We start from the raw sequence: 19,161 nt of genomic DNA on the forward strand, positions 1-19,161 counted from the left end.
TAATGCAATATGAAATACAAAAATGTAAGAGAAGACTCTCAGGAAAATTGGATGGATTTGTTGAGTCCAAGATATCCCTGGCACATCAAATTGGGAATATCCACAGACATTCAGATACTGAAGCTGGGGAGAGAGATTATTAGGCTCAGAGATTCTGATACCAGCTACTTATAAATGAGCAAAGCCATCATTTCGTGCTGAGCATAGAGTGCGTGATCTTGTCAAAAGATCGTGCAGAGGGAGCCCAGGACAGAATCTTGGAGTGGAAGAAGAAGAGAAAACAGTGGTACAGCAAAGAAACTTTCAGATGACAGATCTAGAAGCATGTCATGTCAGGAAGCTAAAGGAGATGACAGTTTTGGAGGAGGTAGTCAACAGTACCAAGTGCTGTAGCAAGATTGAGTATAATTTCATTACGAATTCAGATCAGTCAAGGAAAGAATATGGTAATCCTATCCCACCTTTGAATCTCGAAGAAGTTGTAATTTGTAAGTTAATGAACTTGGTACACAATAGAGTAGGCTGTAGAGCAGAACATAGATTTGTGTTCCATTTTTAATATTTGCAGGGTGTTCTTTGTAAGTCACTGGTTTATAGACCAACAGAAGAATTCGTAACAGTTGCTTAAACCAAGGAGGTTAACATCTGGTCATGTTCATTCCATATTTTAAAATTCACCAAGTTTGTCTCCTGTTCTTGGAATAGCTGAAACAGAGAAGGAGACACCTGAGCACTTAGATCTGGCTGGTGTGTCGTCTCAGCCAAAAGATCCACAGGGGAGCAGTCCCTTCCAGATATCGCCACCATCGCCGGATTCCAAAAAGAAATCTAGGGGTATCATGAGACTCTTTGGAAAGTAAGTAACAGAGCTTTGTCTTATATGTGGCTCAAATGTAGGAGTAAATGGAAAATTGGCTGAAAATAGTTACGAAATTGTAAGGCTTTTGTGATCCTTTTATGGATGGAGATTGGGATTCATTAACTCATTGAATCTCAGTTAAAGTTTAAATCCAAATGTCTATTCTAACCATACGTAAGCGTCGGTTTAAAATGTTCTGATTAAAGTCGAAGGCTTCCTCAGGTCTAATGTGTTGTGTCTTCTTTTCAGACTTAGAAGAAGTCAATCAACTACATTTAACCCAGATGACATGTCTGAGCCTGAATTCAAAAGAGGAGGGACAAGGGCAACTGCAGGACCCCGATTGGGTTGGTCTCGAGATTTGGGACAATCTAACAGGTAAGAACAGTCAAACAAATGGTCTTTTGCATCTCTACCCAAGCATCAAGGTCTCGTGAGCACCTGTGGTGTTAGTATTGACCCTGGGTTAGACAGTCAAATCCATTGCTTACTGCTGTGCCTTGTGGAAGGCTCCATCATCTTTAGGGCAGTGCAATTCGGCTGTGGTTGGTGAAAAACTGTACAGAAGATGAGGGCTCTGTGAGCTAGGTGAGGACCCAGAGCTAAAGTATCAGCAGCATCTGTACTAGAATGGCTCTTAAATTTTACATAGAAAACAGTTATTAGTACTCTAAAGCATAGCTCTGGCAAGATGGGATAGCATAGTGGTTAAGAATAGGTTCTACAGACTTGTGGTTGCCAAGGGGGAGGGATGGATTGGGAGTTTGGGATTAGCAGATGCAAACCATTATATATAGGATGGATAAACAACAAGGTCCTACTGTGTAGCACAGGGAACTATATTCAACAGCCTGTAATAAAGCAGAATGGAAATGAATATGAAAAAGTAATATATATATAGATATATATGTATACCTGAATTACTTTGCTGTACACTGGAAATTAACACAACACTGACTCAGCTGTACTTTACTTTAAAAAAAAAAAAGAATAGGTTCTAGAGACAGACTGCTTGGACCTGATTTCTGGCTTCACCGCTTCCTACAAGCTGAGTGACCTTGAGCAATTACTTCCATGCTCTGCGCCTCTGTTTCCCATAGTATGAATTAGTACTTACCCCAAAAGATGATTGTGACGACTAAATGAGTTAACGTGTGTTAAGTATCTGGCAAATAATAACTGTTCAGTAAACATTAGTAATTGATACAGTCTGTGAAAGCACTTAAAAGACATATATTCTATCCGAATTCTTCAATTTATCAGGACTGTGTAATGTTTTTATCTATTAAGACTCTAAGAACTTTTCCTACACCCTTATCACAGTTTAGGGCTGTTTTGGAACTGCTATGTTGATTTGCTCAACATAAAAGAGGGTGGAGTTGGCAAATATATAGCACAAGTCATTGATACTAAATCTTTTAAGATGATAATGGGCTAGAAACCTTTTACACATGGTCCTTCCCACCCAGGCAGAATGCTGGGCACAAGTTTCATCAAGGAGGAAACTCTCTTTGGCCTTCTTCAAATACCAAACAGTCTCATTTGCCATATGTTCTCTTTGTACACAGTAGAGGACTTGCTTGTGCTGTTTAAAAAAAAAAATTTTGTTCATCGCCACATTTTTTTTCCAAACAGGAACACTACTTGTAAAAACAGTAAAAGAAACTAACACAACATTGTAAGTCAACTATACTTCGATAGAAAAAAATTAATTAAAAAAATAGTAAAAGAAAGCAGAAATTTGCTTTGATTGTACTTTCTCATACTCAGTGATGGCATATTGCCCTCTTCTCATTGAATACCATCTGGAGAGAAACCGTAATTCTACTAAAGTTAATTCAAGTTAGACTTGAGTTTCTTTCAGTCTGGCCTAGTGTTTTCTGATTGTAAATTCAATCTCTAAACAACATTAGCTGAAAGTAGTATAATAACTTGAGCTGTTGGTTTAACTCAGTCTTCTTCTATAAAACATGTTAAATCATGATGAATCTTTAGTGGTTTTGTTTGACATGAAGACTGTGGTCTTACAAGGGAGCTTTCATCTCCAGTATCACTTACTCCACCAAATATGTACTAAAAATTAGGCTTCCCGTAGTCAAATGTGTATCACCAGGGAATCTCCATGTCTATTGAATATGCAGTTGTTCAGCCCTGATGGTAACTTAGCGGATTGGCTTTTAATTGTTTTTCATGCGATTGTTCATTTTCCTGTAGTGACTTGGATATGCCATTTGCCAAGTGGACCAAGGAACAGGTTTGCAATTGGCTTGTGGAACAGGGCTTGGGGTCCTACCTGAACTCTGGCAAGCGCTGGATTGCATCTGGCCAAACACTTTTGCAGGCTTCTCAACAAGATCTAGAGAAGGTGAATGCTTCTCTATTTTGTTTGCACAATGGAGAGAGAGAGAGAGAGGAATATGAATGTAGATTTGTTTTATATTCCAAAAAGGGGAGTGGGTAGAGCCAGTAAGTATTCTAGAAAAAGTCTGAGTTTCCTGCTTCATGATTATTTTATCTCATGGACTTAAAGGGAGGACCTGGTCTTAATGATTCCTTATGAAACACTTAAGCCACTGGGCATTTTAATGAAAAAATAATTATATAGACATAATAATAAAGCTTCAGTTCATATTTCTCAAAACCATTCTGTGGCTTTATCATTGGTCCATCTTTTCAGTGTAATATATGCAATTCAATTTCACTTTGCAAAAGGGAAAAAAAGAGCCGTACACTTAATGTACAGCTATTTAACATTTCTTCCCATTTAGTACAAAACATTTAGTACAAAATAGGGGTAGAATTTCTGTTATGCATGCTACAGTTCCTATCTTGCAAAGGAAGGAGCCTAGTGGGGAATATCTAACATACCACTAAAACAACTGCAGTGGTCTTTCTAGGGGCCTTTTGTTCAGCAACATTTTACAGCCTGTGTTAGTATTCTGATTTAATGTAATTATTGGGTCTTCAATGCTGGCTTGATTTTCGAGGAATTTGCATCCTTTGCCAGTGGCATCCAGCCCATGTTGACAGAGTTGTAATGCCAGTGTTTCTTTTTATTAATTCAGGAACTTGGAATCAAGCATTTACTTCATCGAAAGAAACTCCAGCTGGCACTGCAAGCCCTGGGATCCGAAGAAGAAACCAATCATGGAAAGCTGGATTTCAACTGGGTCACTAGTAAGAGGTTTTAAATCCATGAATGAGTGAACGAATGAATTTTATACACACACACACACACACACACACACACACACACGGCTGCTTTTTCTTTTTTGTTGTTTTGTTTTGGTTTTTTGGTTTTTTTGATAGATCTTTATTGGAGTATAATTGCTTCCCATTACTGTGTTAGTTTCTGTCGCACAACAAAGCGAATCAGCCATATGCATACACATGTCCCCATATCCCCTCCCTCTTGAGCCTCCCTCCCATCCTCCTTATCCCACCCCTCTAGGTCATCGCAAAGCACCGAGCCGATCTCCCTGTGCTATGCACCTGCTTCCCACCAGCCAACTGTTTTACATTTGGTAGTGTGTATATGTCGATGCTACTCTCACTTCGCCCCAGCTTCCCCCTCCCACCCTATGTCCTCAAGTCCACTCTCTATGTCTACCTCTTTATTCCTACCCTGCAACTAGGTTCATCAGTACCTTTTTCTTTTTCCTAGATTCCATATATATGCGTTAGCAGACGGTATTTGTTTTTCTCTTTCTGACTTACTTCACTCTGTATGACAGACTCTAGGTCCATCCACCTCACTACAAATAACTCAATTTCATTTCCTTTTATGGCTGAGTAATATTCCATTGTATATATGTGCCACATCTTCTTTATCCATTCATCTGTGGATGGACATTTAGGTTGGTTCCATGTCCTGGCTATTGTAAATAGAGCTGCAATGAACATTGTGGTACATGACTCTTTTTGAATTATGGTTTTCTCTTTTTCATCACAAGAATGGTTGTTCTGTGGCTCATTAATGACACTCATTTCTATCCTTAGGATGGTTGGATGATATTGGTCTCCCCCAATACAAGACCCAGTTTGATGAAGGACGGGTAGATGGTCGAATGCTTCATTACATGACTGTTGTAAGTAACTCACTCCTGGGGTTTGGGGGGGATAAACTGTTTTTCTCTGAAAAACACAGAAATAGGGTAAGCAAAATACAGTGTTTTCACAGTGATTCCACTGGAGTTTGAAGGGGTTGTTTTAACTTGAGGAGAGGGGCAGGCATATTTTTCTAAGTTGAAGTTGTAGGATTTGGTGATTGCAGTAGCCTTGGGAAATGTTGAAATCCTCATTTAAGCTACGTGAAACCTAATTGAAGCTAAGTTATCCAAAAAGTTGATTTTGTATATATTCAATAACATAGACATTGAAGTGTACACTTTGAATGGGTAAAGTTTATGCTATGTGAATTATATGTCATAAAAATATTGAAAATGAGAGAATGTAAAGTTTTGCAGCCCTGGCAGTTTCTAAGGGATATGTTCCTACAAGCAGTGACCGCTCAAAAGGCTGGGACTTGTCTTCCACTGGGACTTTCTTTTCCCTTCCCTTCCACTTTTGAGCACTGTTTCCTGAAACCCCCAGCCCGTCTCACTTCAGCCCAGTTCTGCTGGATTTACTGGAGTAAAGCAGAGATAGGCCTTCACTCTCATTCCTTCATTACTGTTTCATATTTTTAGCCTCTGTCCAATGGGTAGAAGGACTTTTCCCTACTTTATGGCAGTGGGGAAAGATGGGTTCCGGGAGAATTTGTTCTAGACTCCACGGTACTAGGAGTGTTCTGCCTAAGATGCTTTTATTTAAACGGCCTTTTGTGGATTCAACTACCACAAGTATCTTTTTAAAATAAGTTGAAAGTTTCAAACAGCTAACTTAACTCATTTAGGAATTTTTCAATATCAAAGAAATTTGGGGTTCAGCTCATTTTCTTCTCCATCCCTGAACCAGAGTCTGAACCGTGGTGGGCACATCATGTAAACTGAAGGTAAAATAACACGAGCGTGTGGCATGTTGCATACTTACTGTGTGCCAGACACTCTTTCAAACACTTTGCTCATAATTAATACTCAGTTCTCAGCACTCTGTTATCCCCAGCTTTCAGATGAGGAAACGAAAGAATTGAGAAATTGGGTAACTTAGCCAAGTTTCCACTGTTAGAAAGTAGTAGGAAGTCATAGAGCATTTGTGCCTGTTTGCCTGCCTATCTAGGTATGGGTATGTTCCTCTGGGAATGTGAGCAAATTAAGGCTGAAAATCACAAAAGGCAAATGTATAACCTTTGTGGCTATAAAAGAATAAATTACCTTAGAAAATTTGACCCCGGAATCCTGAGTCACAAAAAGTCTGTTCGAAATTGGTATCCTGGATTGGATCCTGGGTCAGAAAAAGGACCTAGTAGAAACACTGGTGAAATATGAATAAAACCTGGGTTTAATTGAATTTTATTATTGTCTGTGTTAATTTTTTAGTTTTGCTGAATGTCGCGGTTATATAAGGTGTTAACATTAGAAGAAGCTGGATGAAGGGTCTGTGGGACTCTGTACTATCTTTGGCAACTCTTCTGTAAATCTAAAATTACTTAAAAGATTTTTTTAAATCTCCCCCTCAAAAAAGTGTGTCTTGATTTAAAAGAAATCCCTACTTTTAAAATCCCTTAAACTAAAATAATGAACATTTTATTTACATTGTAAACATTATGCATAACCCACGGGGGAAATGTTTTGAATGGGTGTCTCAATCTTAGATTAAAATATGTTAAATGCCCTTTCTAACTTATCCTCAGGCACTGTTTTTAAGACACTAATCTAGAAAAAAATTCAGGAAATAATTTTTCCTCAGTAAGTAGTCTTAAGGATTTAAACTGTTTTATAATTTTATTTTTAAAATATCTCTGTAATAGTTTAATTTTTTTCCTGTATAAGAAATGTGTTCTCGGTAAGGTGTGCCTAAAATGGATGTTTTCCTTGTTTATTTTCTGGGCGTGTTTGGAAGTAGATTGGTGCTTTTCTTGACACGGGCCCCCCACTCCCCCAAATCACCTTCTTCTAAAATAATTTGTTTTGGTGTGTTTGAAAAGTTCCCAGTAGCCACAGACTGGTGAAAGTTATTCCTTAAAGGAATCACTTGGTGATATATGTTGCTACATATAACTTCTTCATTTCTCTTCTCTCTTGCTTCTCACCAGAAGCTTTGCATTGATTAACATATAATTTTTCCAAAACTGTTCACAGCGTCTGCTAGATAAAGCACAATATTCTAGAACCAGAGATTTCTCAAGGCTGGGGGGATAGTGTAATAGGAGCACTCTTCTGGTTTTCCCCCAAGCTGTGATGTGCCTTAGCTCAGAAAACCAGCTCTTGGTCATCGGTAAACATTGCTTGCTCTCAGTTATCTGTTTTATCAAATCAAATCATAGCAGGTCACCTTTTGTAGTAGCCTAGCGAGTGCTCTTCGAACTGTGTTTTTCAGAGCTGTGCAGTCCCACAATCTTATCTCAGTGGAAGAGAGAGAAACAGGTTGAAGTCAGCTTCAGTTGGGACAACATGAATTTTGGTTCCCTTCTATTGTATACTGGGGTCCTAGAGAAAATTATGTTCAGCCCAGGAAGAAGAGTTCTGTTACTACCTAAAAGCTTTGAGAATCCTGACAAGCCCTTGAGGCCTATTGTTAGAGGTGCACTTCTACTTTTAATTGAGTTTTCTAAGGTTTCCCTGATAAGGTTCTCCTGCTCTAGGTCTGCTCAGTGAGCGCCTCTTTTTGTTTTGTTTTGCAGGATGACTTACTGTCTTTGAAGGTCATGAGCGTGCTCCATCATCTCAGTATCAAGAGGGCCATCCAGGTCCTGAGGATCAATAACTTTGAACCAAACTGTCTGCGGAGGCGACCCTCTGACGAGGTAGCATCTGAGGTTGAGGTTTACACAGCATACACATTCCGTGCATGTGACTGCCCGTGTGGAGACACTAAGACCCATTTCCTCTTGGAGGCTTCAGGGAAGGAAAGCGTCTGGTTCCCTCAGAGCCTCAAATCCAGCCTCATTTACTTCTTAGGCTTTGTCTTCCTATATTCCTTCCTTTCCCCCCATGATGATTCTACCTGTATAACTGAAGCCAAGGATTGTGTTTTAGTTTTCCTTCCTCCTTTCTTGGGTGTATTTTATTTTCTTGCCTCCTTAAGCCCCAAAGTTAAGTATCACTGTAAAGACTACCTTTCCTAAAACACTGCTTTATTAGTGTGCAAGAAACTTAAAACTCTGGGACACAGATTCCTTAAAAGAGAATTCAAACTAGCAAACACCTTTTTACCTTTTTCTCTATCAACATTTAGTGGGATGTAGAACAACTCCGCTCCATGAGGCAGGATCTTCAGAATGAACATGCAGGTTTAATATTTGGAACCCCATAGTCAGTGACTGAAGCTCTGGGTGGTGGTTTGTTCCCACAGAATAGCATCACCCCATCAGAGGTTCAGCAGTGGACCAATCATCGCGTGATGGAGTGGCTGCGCTCCGTGGACTTGGCGGAATATGCCCCCAATCTCAGAGGCAGTGGTGTCCATGGTGGGCTCATGGTAAAACTCTGTTTTCATTTAAAACCAACTTCTTATCATTGAGTTTCCATTAGTCTAATGAGTAGGCTATTACCTGTTGGCTGGTCATGATCCTAAAGTCATCTAACTGAACTCTCCTGCAACATTTCTAGTGAATCTTTACTTTCAGAGTATTCTGTCCCATGTTTTTTATTTATATCATATAATTCTAGATTGGATTTAAACCCATTTCTCTTTTATTATCCTCTTTCATGTTGGATAACATCTGGCCACTGGCTCTCATATGGTCATGTTTTAAAATCCCTGCAAAGATACAGACTATATTTCTGCACGTTGATGTTGCATAAGGAGTTGGCTCCCAAAGGTACCACTTCAGAGAGGCAGAAGCCCCAACTTTGTAATGCCTGGATGTCAGGACCAGCTCTACTTCTCACTAGCTTAGGCAAAACAAAGAAAAGATATTTAAATTGAAGATCAAAGTCCATAGTGTATCTCACTGGGCTGTTGAGAGGGCCATTGGAGGTAACTAAATGAGAGAGCTTTGCAGATTATAAAGCACAATGCAGACATGTATGATACCTGGTGTCTTAAAGAATCTTAATTTTTCCTGTAGGTTCTAGAACCTCGTTTTAATGTGGAAACAATGGCTCAGTTACTGAACATCCCACCAAGCAAGACCCTGCTGCGAAGACATTTGGCCACTCATTTCAACCTTCTGATCGGTGCTGAGGCCCAGCGCCAGAAACGGGATGCCATGGAGTTACCCGATTATGTACTTTTAACAGCTACTGCCAAAGTGAAGGTTGGTTCAAGCTCCTACCATTTAATAGTTGCCTTTAGCAAAGGCTCAGTTTTGACTGTTACCTGGCTATCCCATTTTCTGATTGTGGATGGGTTGCAGGTAAATGCATCTTTAAGAGTAATTAGGAAAATGCATTTTTGAAGGTTTCCTTCTGGGGGTAATCTTTGCTCAAATCATTTATTTTATTAGAGTTAACAGTATAAGGAACCTGATGTTGGCTTCTATAATTGATGTTTTGCCAGTGCAGAAAGCCCATGACTTGGGCCCAGTATTGATTGCAGTTATCCTATGGATAAATCAAGCATAAGAGGATTTCTTCTCATACTTATCATTAACCAGCCTTGCAAGCTAGGAAAAGATAATTAAGAAATGATCCACAGTAGACCAGCAGAGAATGGGTATCTCCAGATTTACCTGGATTCATGGATCATACCAAATTCAGATCACTTTTTCTTCTTTAAATCACTCTTCCGTGAGCTCTTCTGAGTCCGTTATCTCAACTAACGGAATGTAGAGGTGGGGTTTATTGATTCCTCCACAAATGTGGCTCCTCCACAAACTTTTATTTTTTTTTAAAACCACCTTTACCTACCCGACACTTCCTCTTTAGCTCCCTTAAAAGATGTACCAGGGGCTTCCCTGGTGGCGCAGTGGTTGAGAGTCCGCCTGCCAATGCAGGGGACGCGGGTTCGTGCCCCGGTCTGGGAGGATCCCGTGTGCCGCGGAGCAGCTGGGCCCGTGGGCCGTGGCCGCTGGGCCTGCGCGTCCGGAGCCTCTGCTCCACGGCGGGAGGGGCCACAGTGGTGAGGGGCCCGCGTACCACAAAAACAAAAACAAAAACAACGAAAAAAGATGTACCAGATTTAGGGGCTTCCCTGGTGGCGCAGTGGTGGAGAGTCCGCCTGCCAATACAGGGGACACGGGTTCATGCCCCGGTCCGGGAAGATCCCACATGCCGCGGAGCGGCTGGGCCCGTGAGCCACGGCTGCTGAGCCTGCGCGTCCGGAGCCCGTGCTCCGCAACAGGAGAGGCCACGACAGCGCGTACTGCAAAAAAAAAAAAAAAAGATGTACCAGATTTGAAACCTCTGAGAGATTCTGTTCTATTTAAATTCTCAGCGTCAGCCTGATCACCGTCTCCTTTTAACATGTAGTCTCAGGGACTATCCAGTGAAAAGATGGAGTTTCTCTTCTCTCACTGGAAATTCTCTCTCCAGTAGAGCAGGTTCCTTTTCAGCAGTTACCAGTCCTGTTATGGAAGCATAACAGGCATACAGGATAATCATAGCCTTACCCAAAAAGAAAATACAGTAATGGACATTTTCTTTTGCTGATCTTAGATTCGAAAACCTTGCAAAATTGAATTCAGCCCTGAGAAATCTCATTGCATTAAGGTCTGTCTATCAAAACTAAGGCTCTTGGCATATTTTGCTTTTCACAGTGACTACCCAGCTAGTTGGTATGAATAAGGAGGACAAGGCTAATCTTCTGAGAGTCATAATAAGGATCCTTTATCACATTTGGATGTCAGTCATATGCCTAGGATGCCTTTGTTTTTCTTATACCCACTTAATCATCCAATTGCTTTTCTCTGTAGTGTGAATAATTAAATTATACGTGTTATTGGTCCTTTTCGTATGAATTTTATCAAGTCCCTGGATGTTTTTGTTTGCTTTTCTTTTAAAGCCAAAGAAACTTACCTTCAGCAATTTTGGGAATCTGAGAAAGAAGAAACAGGAAGATGGGGAGGAATATGTTTGTCCAATGGAATTGGGACAGGCCTCAGGAGGTACATCTAAGAAAGGATTTAAGCCTGGTTTGGACATGCACCTGTATGATGAGGACGACTTGGACCGGTTAGAGCAGGTGAACGTAACCCTATGTACCTGTTTTAAAGTTCTTCCAGTATTGGGCTTCCCTGGTGGCGCAGTGGTTGAGAATCTGCCTGCCGATGCAGGGGACACGGGTTCGTGCCCCGGTCCAGGAAGATCCCACATGCCGTGGAGCGGCTGGGCCCATGAGCCATGGCCGCTGAGCCTGCGTGTCCGGAGCCTGTGCTCCGCAACGGGAGAGGCCACAACAGTGAGAGGCCCGCATACCACAAAAAAAAAAAAGTTCTTCCAGTATTGAAACACTAAATGAAAACTTAGTGCACTGTGTCTACTAACCAAAGACATTTTCCTTAAATGCCTACAAATAAAGATAATAATATAATGATAAAAGTGAGCACTTAACAGATTGCTTTCTACATCCCAGGCACTACCCTAAACATGTAACATGTTAATGTTCAGGGTAATCCTAATACATGGGGAGTATTGTTATCCTCATTTTAGAGATAAGAAAACTGAGACACAGAATGGTTAAGTAACTTACACAAGATAGAAGAGCTGGTAGAATCACTGGGATTCTAACCTGCCCGGCTGGTTTCAAAGCCTGTGCTATTTTTACCTATGTTATACCGTCTCGGTATTAAGGAAATCTATGTATTAAAACAAGTCAGGAATGGACAGCTCATACTCCTTAGCCTTTTCAGTATGAGGGCATGCATCTGAATATTGCCTTCTAATTAACAGTCTGCTGGTGCCATTGTCAACATCAGAGCATTAGGCTACATGTGCCAGTAAAGTGTTTCTTCTCATCTTTAACATCCAGTTGCATTAGTGGGAGGAGATGCAACAGAAGTGTTCTGTTGCTCCCATCCCGTTCAGTACCACTTGCACTATTTCTTCTTAGGTTTGTGTTCATTTTGCTGTACTTTCCTTGAAATTATTGCAAATGAGTAGTCATGTCATGGTATGTTCATTGCAGATGGAAGACTCAGAAGGGACAGTGAGACAGATAGGCGCCTTCTCCGAGGGCATCAACAATCTAACCGTAAGTTGTAAAACGAATTTCAAATGTTCTTCTAAAAAGAAGTTTGACAGTGACCCCAAAGGACTGCTTGTGTAGTGGAGAGCGGGTGGTGCAGAGTGCATGGCACTCGGTGTGTATGACTCCCACCTCCTTGTCTTCCAGCACATGTTAAAGGAAGACGAGATGTTTAAAGATTTTGCTGCCCGTTCCCCCAGCGCCAGCATCACCGATGAAGACTCAAATGTCTGACCGCAGCACCTGGATGAGCACGGGGAACCCTTCATCTTTGTTCCACTTTATTTCTCAAACGGTCACAGTATCTACAATAAGCAACAGATTGTATATTGTTCATCTTCCCACTTCTCGTTTAGAAGTGGAAATGGAAAGCAGGGAATAGGTGCCGATGCTAAAGTTGCCATGACAAATAAGACACTGGTGAATGAGAGTATAATTGTTTTTCCTCTATTTAATGTAAAGAAAAATAATCTGTGATATATTATATTTAAAGTGTTGCATTTAATATGAGTATTTTGACATAGTGTTTCCATCTACATTCACAGCGTGGAGGATTTGGGAAGCAGTAACCAGTGAGGGAATGATTTTTGACAGCACTGCAGCCCTTGAAGCAGGACGTTATATGCTTTCAAAATCAACATGTGGAATTTCTTTAAGCATTCAGTGTGCCCACTAAATGCCAGCCACACCTCCACGTGCCTCCACATGTTGTCCCATTTTTATATATTTTTCTAAATATATGTATATACTTAGTACATAGAACATAGAACTTTTATTTTGTGACATAAGGAAGATGGTAAAAAAGATCACATTAAAAAAAATACAGTGATCAAAATTTTCGTATACCAGCTGGTTCTTGGAGAGGTCATAAATGATCTTTCTTTCTCCAAAACTGAATTTAATGATGTTGATCATGCAGACTAAATTAGCATGTATGACATACCCCTTCTTTGATGATACATCACAAAATTGTTGAATAGCTTTTTAAGAATTTCAACCTTAATCTTGGATCCTCTTACCTCATAAGGGAGAACTTGAGGGACATTTAAATACTATTAACTTGAATGCATTCAGAAACTCCCCCAAATTTTGTAGAGGTAATTTCTGAAGAAACAAACAAAGCAAAACAAAGCCCTTTACAGTATTAAGCTTCTTACCTTCCTCTTTGCTAAATATATCATTACATCAAAATACTGACAGTCTTCCTAATGTTATTAATTGTACATTTCTCAGGCTATTAGTGAACGGGATTTTTTTAAAAAGCTGAACACTTGTCTGAATATTTTGTCTCAATCAGAGTTCAGTAACTCAAAGCCTGCAAAATTAGTTTCATAATGGCTATATTGTGATGATAAAATGCAGTTCATGTTTTTCTGTAGCACAGGTCCCAGACATTCTTTATAAAGAAAATAGAAAGCTGCAACAAAAACTGTTATTATGTTTATTATTTTCTAGGGGCATTAGAAAGAATATTCTGTTTTTTATTCAGTACTTCATCATTACTCATGATAGCCAATGGTGGTAAAGACAGGTTTTCACAAATTGGCATAGGGTGGGTAGTTCAGTATATGTCAGTGGACTTGCTTAATAAACTGTATTTGAATGTCAGTGGTATGATCTTTCAAGCTAACAAGTTACCAGGCTTTTCATCAAGGAACCTGTGATACTAAATTACTATTTATTCATAACTAAAATACTTCAATGCTAATAATAATCTTTTGCCCCCTATCATTCATTATTTGGTAACCATATTGGACTCTTACCGTATTTGTGTTTTATTTTAATGTGAATATGTGTCACCATTTGAAAAACAATTTGTTATTCAAACCTGGTTAAAAATACCAGGAGACAGTTATAGATGCCAAGTATTCTTTATTCAGGACAATGTAACATCACTGATGATATGTGATATGGTTAAATTTTTTTGATGATATATATTTTATTTACAAAATATTATGCACTGCTGGTATTACCATATGAAAAGAAATAAAGTCAATTGATAATTGCCTCATATTTTTATCGTCTGTTACTTTCTTTTCCTTTGCTTGGAATAACCAGTAGCCTTTATTTCTGCTATAGAGAATAGTAACACCAACTCTTTATAGTTCACAAACTCCCATAAATTTGTTTGAGTAGGATTTATAGCATGTGTCAACACATAGAAATTTGAGGCCTTTGCTTGAGAAACTTCTGTATGAAAGGAAACACAGGCAGCTGAGCTGGGGGATGAGGACTCATGGCAGAGAGATACCAGAAAAGCAAAGGGAAATGACTTGCCTACAGGTTTGGAGAAGTTAGTTGCAGAAGGAAGTGAGTTCTATATGTATGGTTCTTTAAAGAACTAAGTACTATTCTTAATTAAACTAAAATTTGGGAAAAGGAAACATGTCTTGGAAGGGGTTACCAAATATTAAAAGTAGAGCGAATACAAGTAAAAGACAGATGGTTTTTTTGTGAAAGTTAATATCTCTAACTTAATAAACCAGCAGGAATCTGTATGAGTACAACGCACCCAACAGGAAGACCTACATGTCTGTTTAGCTGTGTGTATATATGCTTCCCTGAAGAGTTAGAAAACTGGGACCATGTTAGCAGATGTGACTTCACTGCAAAACTCTTACTCTGAGAAAGGACAGTTCGCCTGTTTGATATGCGGAAGTAGTGCTGAGTGGGTGCAGGGAAAACGGGGCAAAAACCATCGCAGCAGTTGGCTCTAAAGGACGGCAAAGAGGTTCTCGGCATCTGTGAGGTGGTCAGTGGAGCTATAGTCCGTGCAGCCCAGAAACTGAAGGAGTATCTTGGATTTGAAGACACGCTGACTAATCTATGCCCAGCTCCAAACACTCTCAATGAGATCTTCTTAATCCACTTCGTCACTTTCTGCCATGAAAAAGGCATTGACAACTGGCTTACTACCACCAAGATGACCAAACACCAAGCCTTACTGTTTGGGGCGAACTGGATTTGGACATTTTGGGCATCCGATAAGCAAATAAGGCTCCAGCTGGCAGTACAGACCCCTCTACAGCTGTCTTCTCTTCCTCCCGTGGAATCTGAGCCTTGTGACCCCTCCAATCCAGAACCCAGGGCAGAGGGGTCTTTCAGCAATAGAAGTAGGTTTGATAAGCTGGAAGAATTCTGTAACTTGATAGGAGAGGATTGTCTGGGCCTGTTTATCATCTTTGGTGTGCCAGGAAAGCCTAAGGACATCAGACATACTGTTGTCCTGGACAGTATCAAACGTGAGACAGTGAGGGGCCATCTGCCGGGAGGGACGGCCGTGGCACGATTCATCCTGGAAACTGAAGACTGTGTCTCCATCAGGGAACTGCTTGGGAAACTGTCTGAGTAAGAAAGACGGGCTGAGAGAGGTGGGCAAGGTTTATATTAGCATCCTCTGAACTGGCTATGTGAGATGAGACTGGCCTGTAAGATAAAAAGGAAAAAAATATTTTATTTTAATAAGCAAGTTCATCCTCTTGCATCATCCCCTCATGGGATTTCTTTTTTCTCCTCTCCCCTGACCCCACATTGAATGAAAACCATCACCTGGGTCAAAACATCTTAGTATCATGATTATGGACAGAAAAAATCCTGCCTGTATTTCAGGGAAAATGTAACAATTTAGCTTAATCTTTTATTTATTATTCAACAATTAAAGTGGGAAAAGAGGATAATAAAGTCACCCTTAAAGTTCGATTTGAAAAACAAATTGTGTGGTTGATAGAGTAAGTCTAGCATTTGAAAGTGTAAAGCGTGTTTTGACTTCTGTGCGTGGGAAGTGGGTAGAACAGGTTTAATTACATTTACAAAACCGGTTTCGTTTCAGGACTCCTAAGCAAAACCTAGCCTGGCTCTCTTCCTCTCTACCCTGATCCCACCTCATCCCAAGCTGCTTCCTCTGCACAGAGAGGACCTTGGTGGGATCCCTCTGGGACTCAAGTGTTAGCTTTACCTATGATTTAAACACAGTGACCCATTTAACTATCCCTCGTAATAATGATTAACATCTGTTTAGCATCTGCAGTAAGGAAAGTGTATTCACGTATAAAAAACATCTTTACTTAAAAGCCTGGGTGGGATTATAACAGCACTGTAGGGAAGGAAACATAATTTTCCCTCTATGCTTCTAGAGGACAGAAGCAAAACAAAAACAAAACAAAAAATGCTTAAAAGTGTACATGGAAGATCAGTTCATTCCACATGATTATTAAATACCTATTACTTGGTAGGCCCTGTTCCATGCCCTGCCAGTCCAGCATTAAGAAGAACAAAGTCCCCACCCTCAGGGAGTTTTCCTCTTAATGGTGGAAGATAAACAATAAACAAATATATGCACATATATTTTAAATGCATATTTAAATAAATATCAGGGGTGGTAAAGGAAAATTAAGTATGGGTAAGGGGAGAGAGAGTGAAGGAGATGCTATTTTATATGACATGGTTAAGGGAAGCCTCAGAGAGAAGGGGGCAATTTACCAGCGATCTGAATGGAGAGAGAGCATCAGTGCAGGTATCTGGGAAAGAGTGTTCTAGGCATAGGAAACTGCAGGTGCCAATGGCCAGACACGGGAGTGGAGTTGATGTGTTTGAGGCATAGCAACAGAGGATGTGTGGATGGAGCAGAGTGACCCGGAAGGAGATTGTTAGGAGATGAGGTCGGAGAAGAAGCCAGCAAACAGGAGAAGCAGATCATATTTGTAAGGACTCTGGATTTTACTCTGAGTGATATGGGGACAGACATGCCTTGATCTGACTTACACACTAAAAACCTCACTTGATTGCTGGGTGGAGACTAGATTGCAGGGAGAAAAGAGTGGCAGATCCCGGGGTGGGGGCAGCTAAGAAACTGTTATAATAATTCAGAGGAGAGAAAAGAGTAGCCTGGACCAAAGTGGCAGAGGAGGAGGGGTGAAGAGGTCAGGTTAGGAGCAGTTGACGGTAAAGCTTACGTCATTGGCTGATGATTGGATGAAATATAATCACAATTAGAACGCTGATTTCCAAACTTCTTAAATATGACATTCCTTCATTCCAGGAAACCAAAAGTTCAAGGAAAGCATTTTAGCCCTCTGTCTTCGATAAGCAGGGACAAATAGGCACGAGAGACATCTCTTCAAGTTGTCAAGCAAGAATTATTGTTACTTGGAATGCGCCTGGCAAGTTATGATACTCGGTCAACTTACGTTTCCTTGGGTATAGTGACCCCTGTCTGCAGCAAAGCTGTGTAGTGTAAGCTATCCAGAAGGTGGTGTAACAGAGTAAGAAGAGTTTTCAACCTGGAATCAGATGTGGGTTTGAGTCCCAATTCTCGTAAGAACAGAGTCTAGTGGTTTAACTCTTCGTTCTCTTATCTGTAAAATGTGAATGACTTCAACTAATTCAAAGGAGACAATGCCTGTGACAACATTTTCTATACTGAAGTGTAAGTCTACCAAAATTTTGAAAAGTCTAATACAAATTGTAAACATTCGTGTTATAAATAGCTGAAAGAGGGACTTCCCTGGTGGTGCAGTAGTTAAGAATCCGCCTACCAATGCAGGGGACACGGGTTCGAGCCCTGGTCCGGGAAGATCCCACATGCCGTGGAGCAACTAAGCCCGTGTGCCACAACTACTGAGCCCACGTGCCGCAACTACTGAAGCCCAGGCGCCTAGAGTCCGTGCTCCACAACAGGAGAAGCCACCGCAATGAGAAGCCCACGCACCGCAACGAAGAGTAGCCCCCGCTCGCCGCAACTAGAGAAAGCCCGCGCACAGCAACGAAGACCCAACGCAGCCAAAAATAAATACATTTTTTAAAATAAATTTAAAAAAATAAATAGCTGGAAGATATGTCAAAGACTCACCATGTTTTTCTAAATGAAAATAAAGATGTGAAGCATTGGCTGATTTTAAAAATACTGTATTCTCATTTTTTTAAATCTGCATTTTGATGTAAAAATTTAAGTACAGAAGTATAGAAAGTTAAGTCTTCAGGAGTCTCACCAACACCCCATACCAGTTTACTGTTTACCCTTCAAGAATGTGTAGTGCATATGGAAAGTATTTTACACAAATGGAATTATATCTATAAGTGTCTTGTAACCTGCATTTTAAAAACTATATATTGTGGAAAAATTTTCCATGCTAATACATTTATATCCACTTCATCCTTTATAAGGCTGACATCAGTGGTTCTCAGTCCTGCCTGCATATTAGATTGACTTGGGAAACTTAAAACAAAAGCAAAAAAACCCACCAAGTTTGCAAACACACCTAGACCAATTGACCAGCATCTCAGAGAGAGGCCTAGACAGGTTTTTTTAACCTCCTAAAGTATTGATAATTCTAATGTTCAACTGGGATTAAGATGTATGTGTCTAAGTAGTATTCTATGTTGTATGTATACACCATAATGTATTTAATCTATACTGTTTTGATGGATATTTGAGTTGCATACCTGGATATTTGCATATTGTCCATTTACCATGCTTGTGAATAGACATACTTTGTTCACTCACTTTTTTCTGTAAGTGCATATTTATTTATTTTTGAGTTAGTGTTTTCCAGTTTTATTGAGATATAACTGACGTGCAGCACTGTATTAGTTTATACAGCATAATGATTTGACTTACATATATTATGAAATGGAAACCACAATAAGTTTAGTCAACATCCATCATCTCATATAGATGCAAAAAAAAGAAAAAAAAAGTGTTCCATGTGAGGAGAACCTTTAGGATCTATGTTTTAGCAGCTTCCATATATAATCCAGCAGTGTTAACTACAGCCATCATGCTGTGCATCACATCATTAAGTACTGATTTATCTCATAACTGGAAGTTTGGTTCACTCACTTTTTATAAAGTTAGTTTTGATTAAAAATAGCTCTCTGACAAAGTCATTGGATTAATGCAGTTTTCAAATACCAATTATTAAAAATCTTAATATTTAAAATTGATCTACACAGAGCTGACTACATAATTTGTGGGGCCCAGGGCAAACTGAAAATATGGAGCCCTTTGTTTAAAAACTATTAAAAATTTCAAGACAGGGACAGCAGAGCATTAAGCCAAGCACAGGGCTCCTCTAAGT

At 40.0% G+C, this 19,161-nt stretch overlaps 2 protein-coding genes across 10 annotated transcripts in view; both read left to right on the plus strand.

Annotated features, from left to right (window-relative positions):
* PPFIBP1 (PPFIA binding protein 1) overlaps nt 1-13,964 on the plus strand; it is a 177,522-nt gene extending 163,558 nt beyond the window's left edge. For all 9 annotated transcript variants that reach the window (XM_029205895.1, XM_029205900.1, XM_029205898.1 and 6 more), the window contains 11 exons: nt 706-856; nt 1,109-1,237; nt 3,074-3,224; nt 3,925-4,036; nt 4,859-4,947; nt 7,641-7,763; nt 8,312-8,437; nt 9,030-9,218; nt 10,904-11,083; nt 12,026-12,091; nt 12,233-13,964. In XM_029205895.1, coding sequence (XP_029061728.1) covers nt 706-856; nt 1,109-1,237; nt 3,074-3,224; nt 3,925-4,036; nt 4,859-4,947; nt 7,641-7,763; nt 8,312-8,437; nt 9,030-9,218; nt 10,904-11,083; nt 12,026-12,091; nt 12,233-12,319 — 1,403 coding nt within the window. In that variant the 3' untranslated portion in view covers nt 12,320-13,964. The remainder of the gene's footprint in view (nt 1-705; nt 857-1,108; nt 1,238-3,073; nt 3,225-3,924; nt 4,037-4,858; nt 4,948-7,640; nt 7,764-8,311; nt 8,438-9,029; nt 9,219-10,903; nt 11,084-12,025; nt 12,092-12,232) is intronic.
* REP15 (RAB15 effector protein) lies at nt 13,591-15,504 on the plus strand. Its single transcript, XM_029205367.1, is given in 3 exon segments — nt 13,591-13,606; nt 14,764-15,416; nt 15,418-15,504. Coding segments are annotated over 3 exon segments (738 nt in total). The 3' UTR covers nt 15,487-15,504.
* The last annotated feature ends 3,657 nt before the right edge of the window (nt 15,505-19,161 follow it).

The sequence above is a fragment of the Monodon monoceros genome, unplaced genomic scaffold (assembly GCF_005190385.1).
Source record: "Monodon monoceros isolate NGI ecotype Baffin Bay Population unplaced genomic scaffold, NGI_Narwhal_1 Super_Scaffold_6, whole genome shotgun sequence".
In the NCBI taxonomy this organism is placed as follows: Eukaryota; Metazoa; Chordata; class Mammalia; order Artiodactyla; family Monodontidae; genus Monodon; species Monodon monoceros.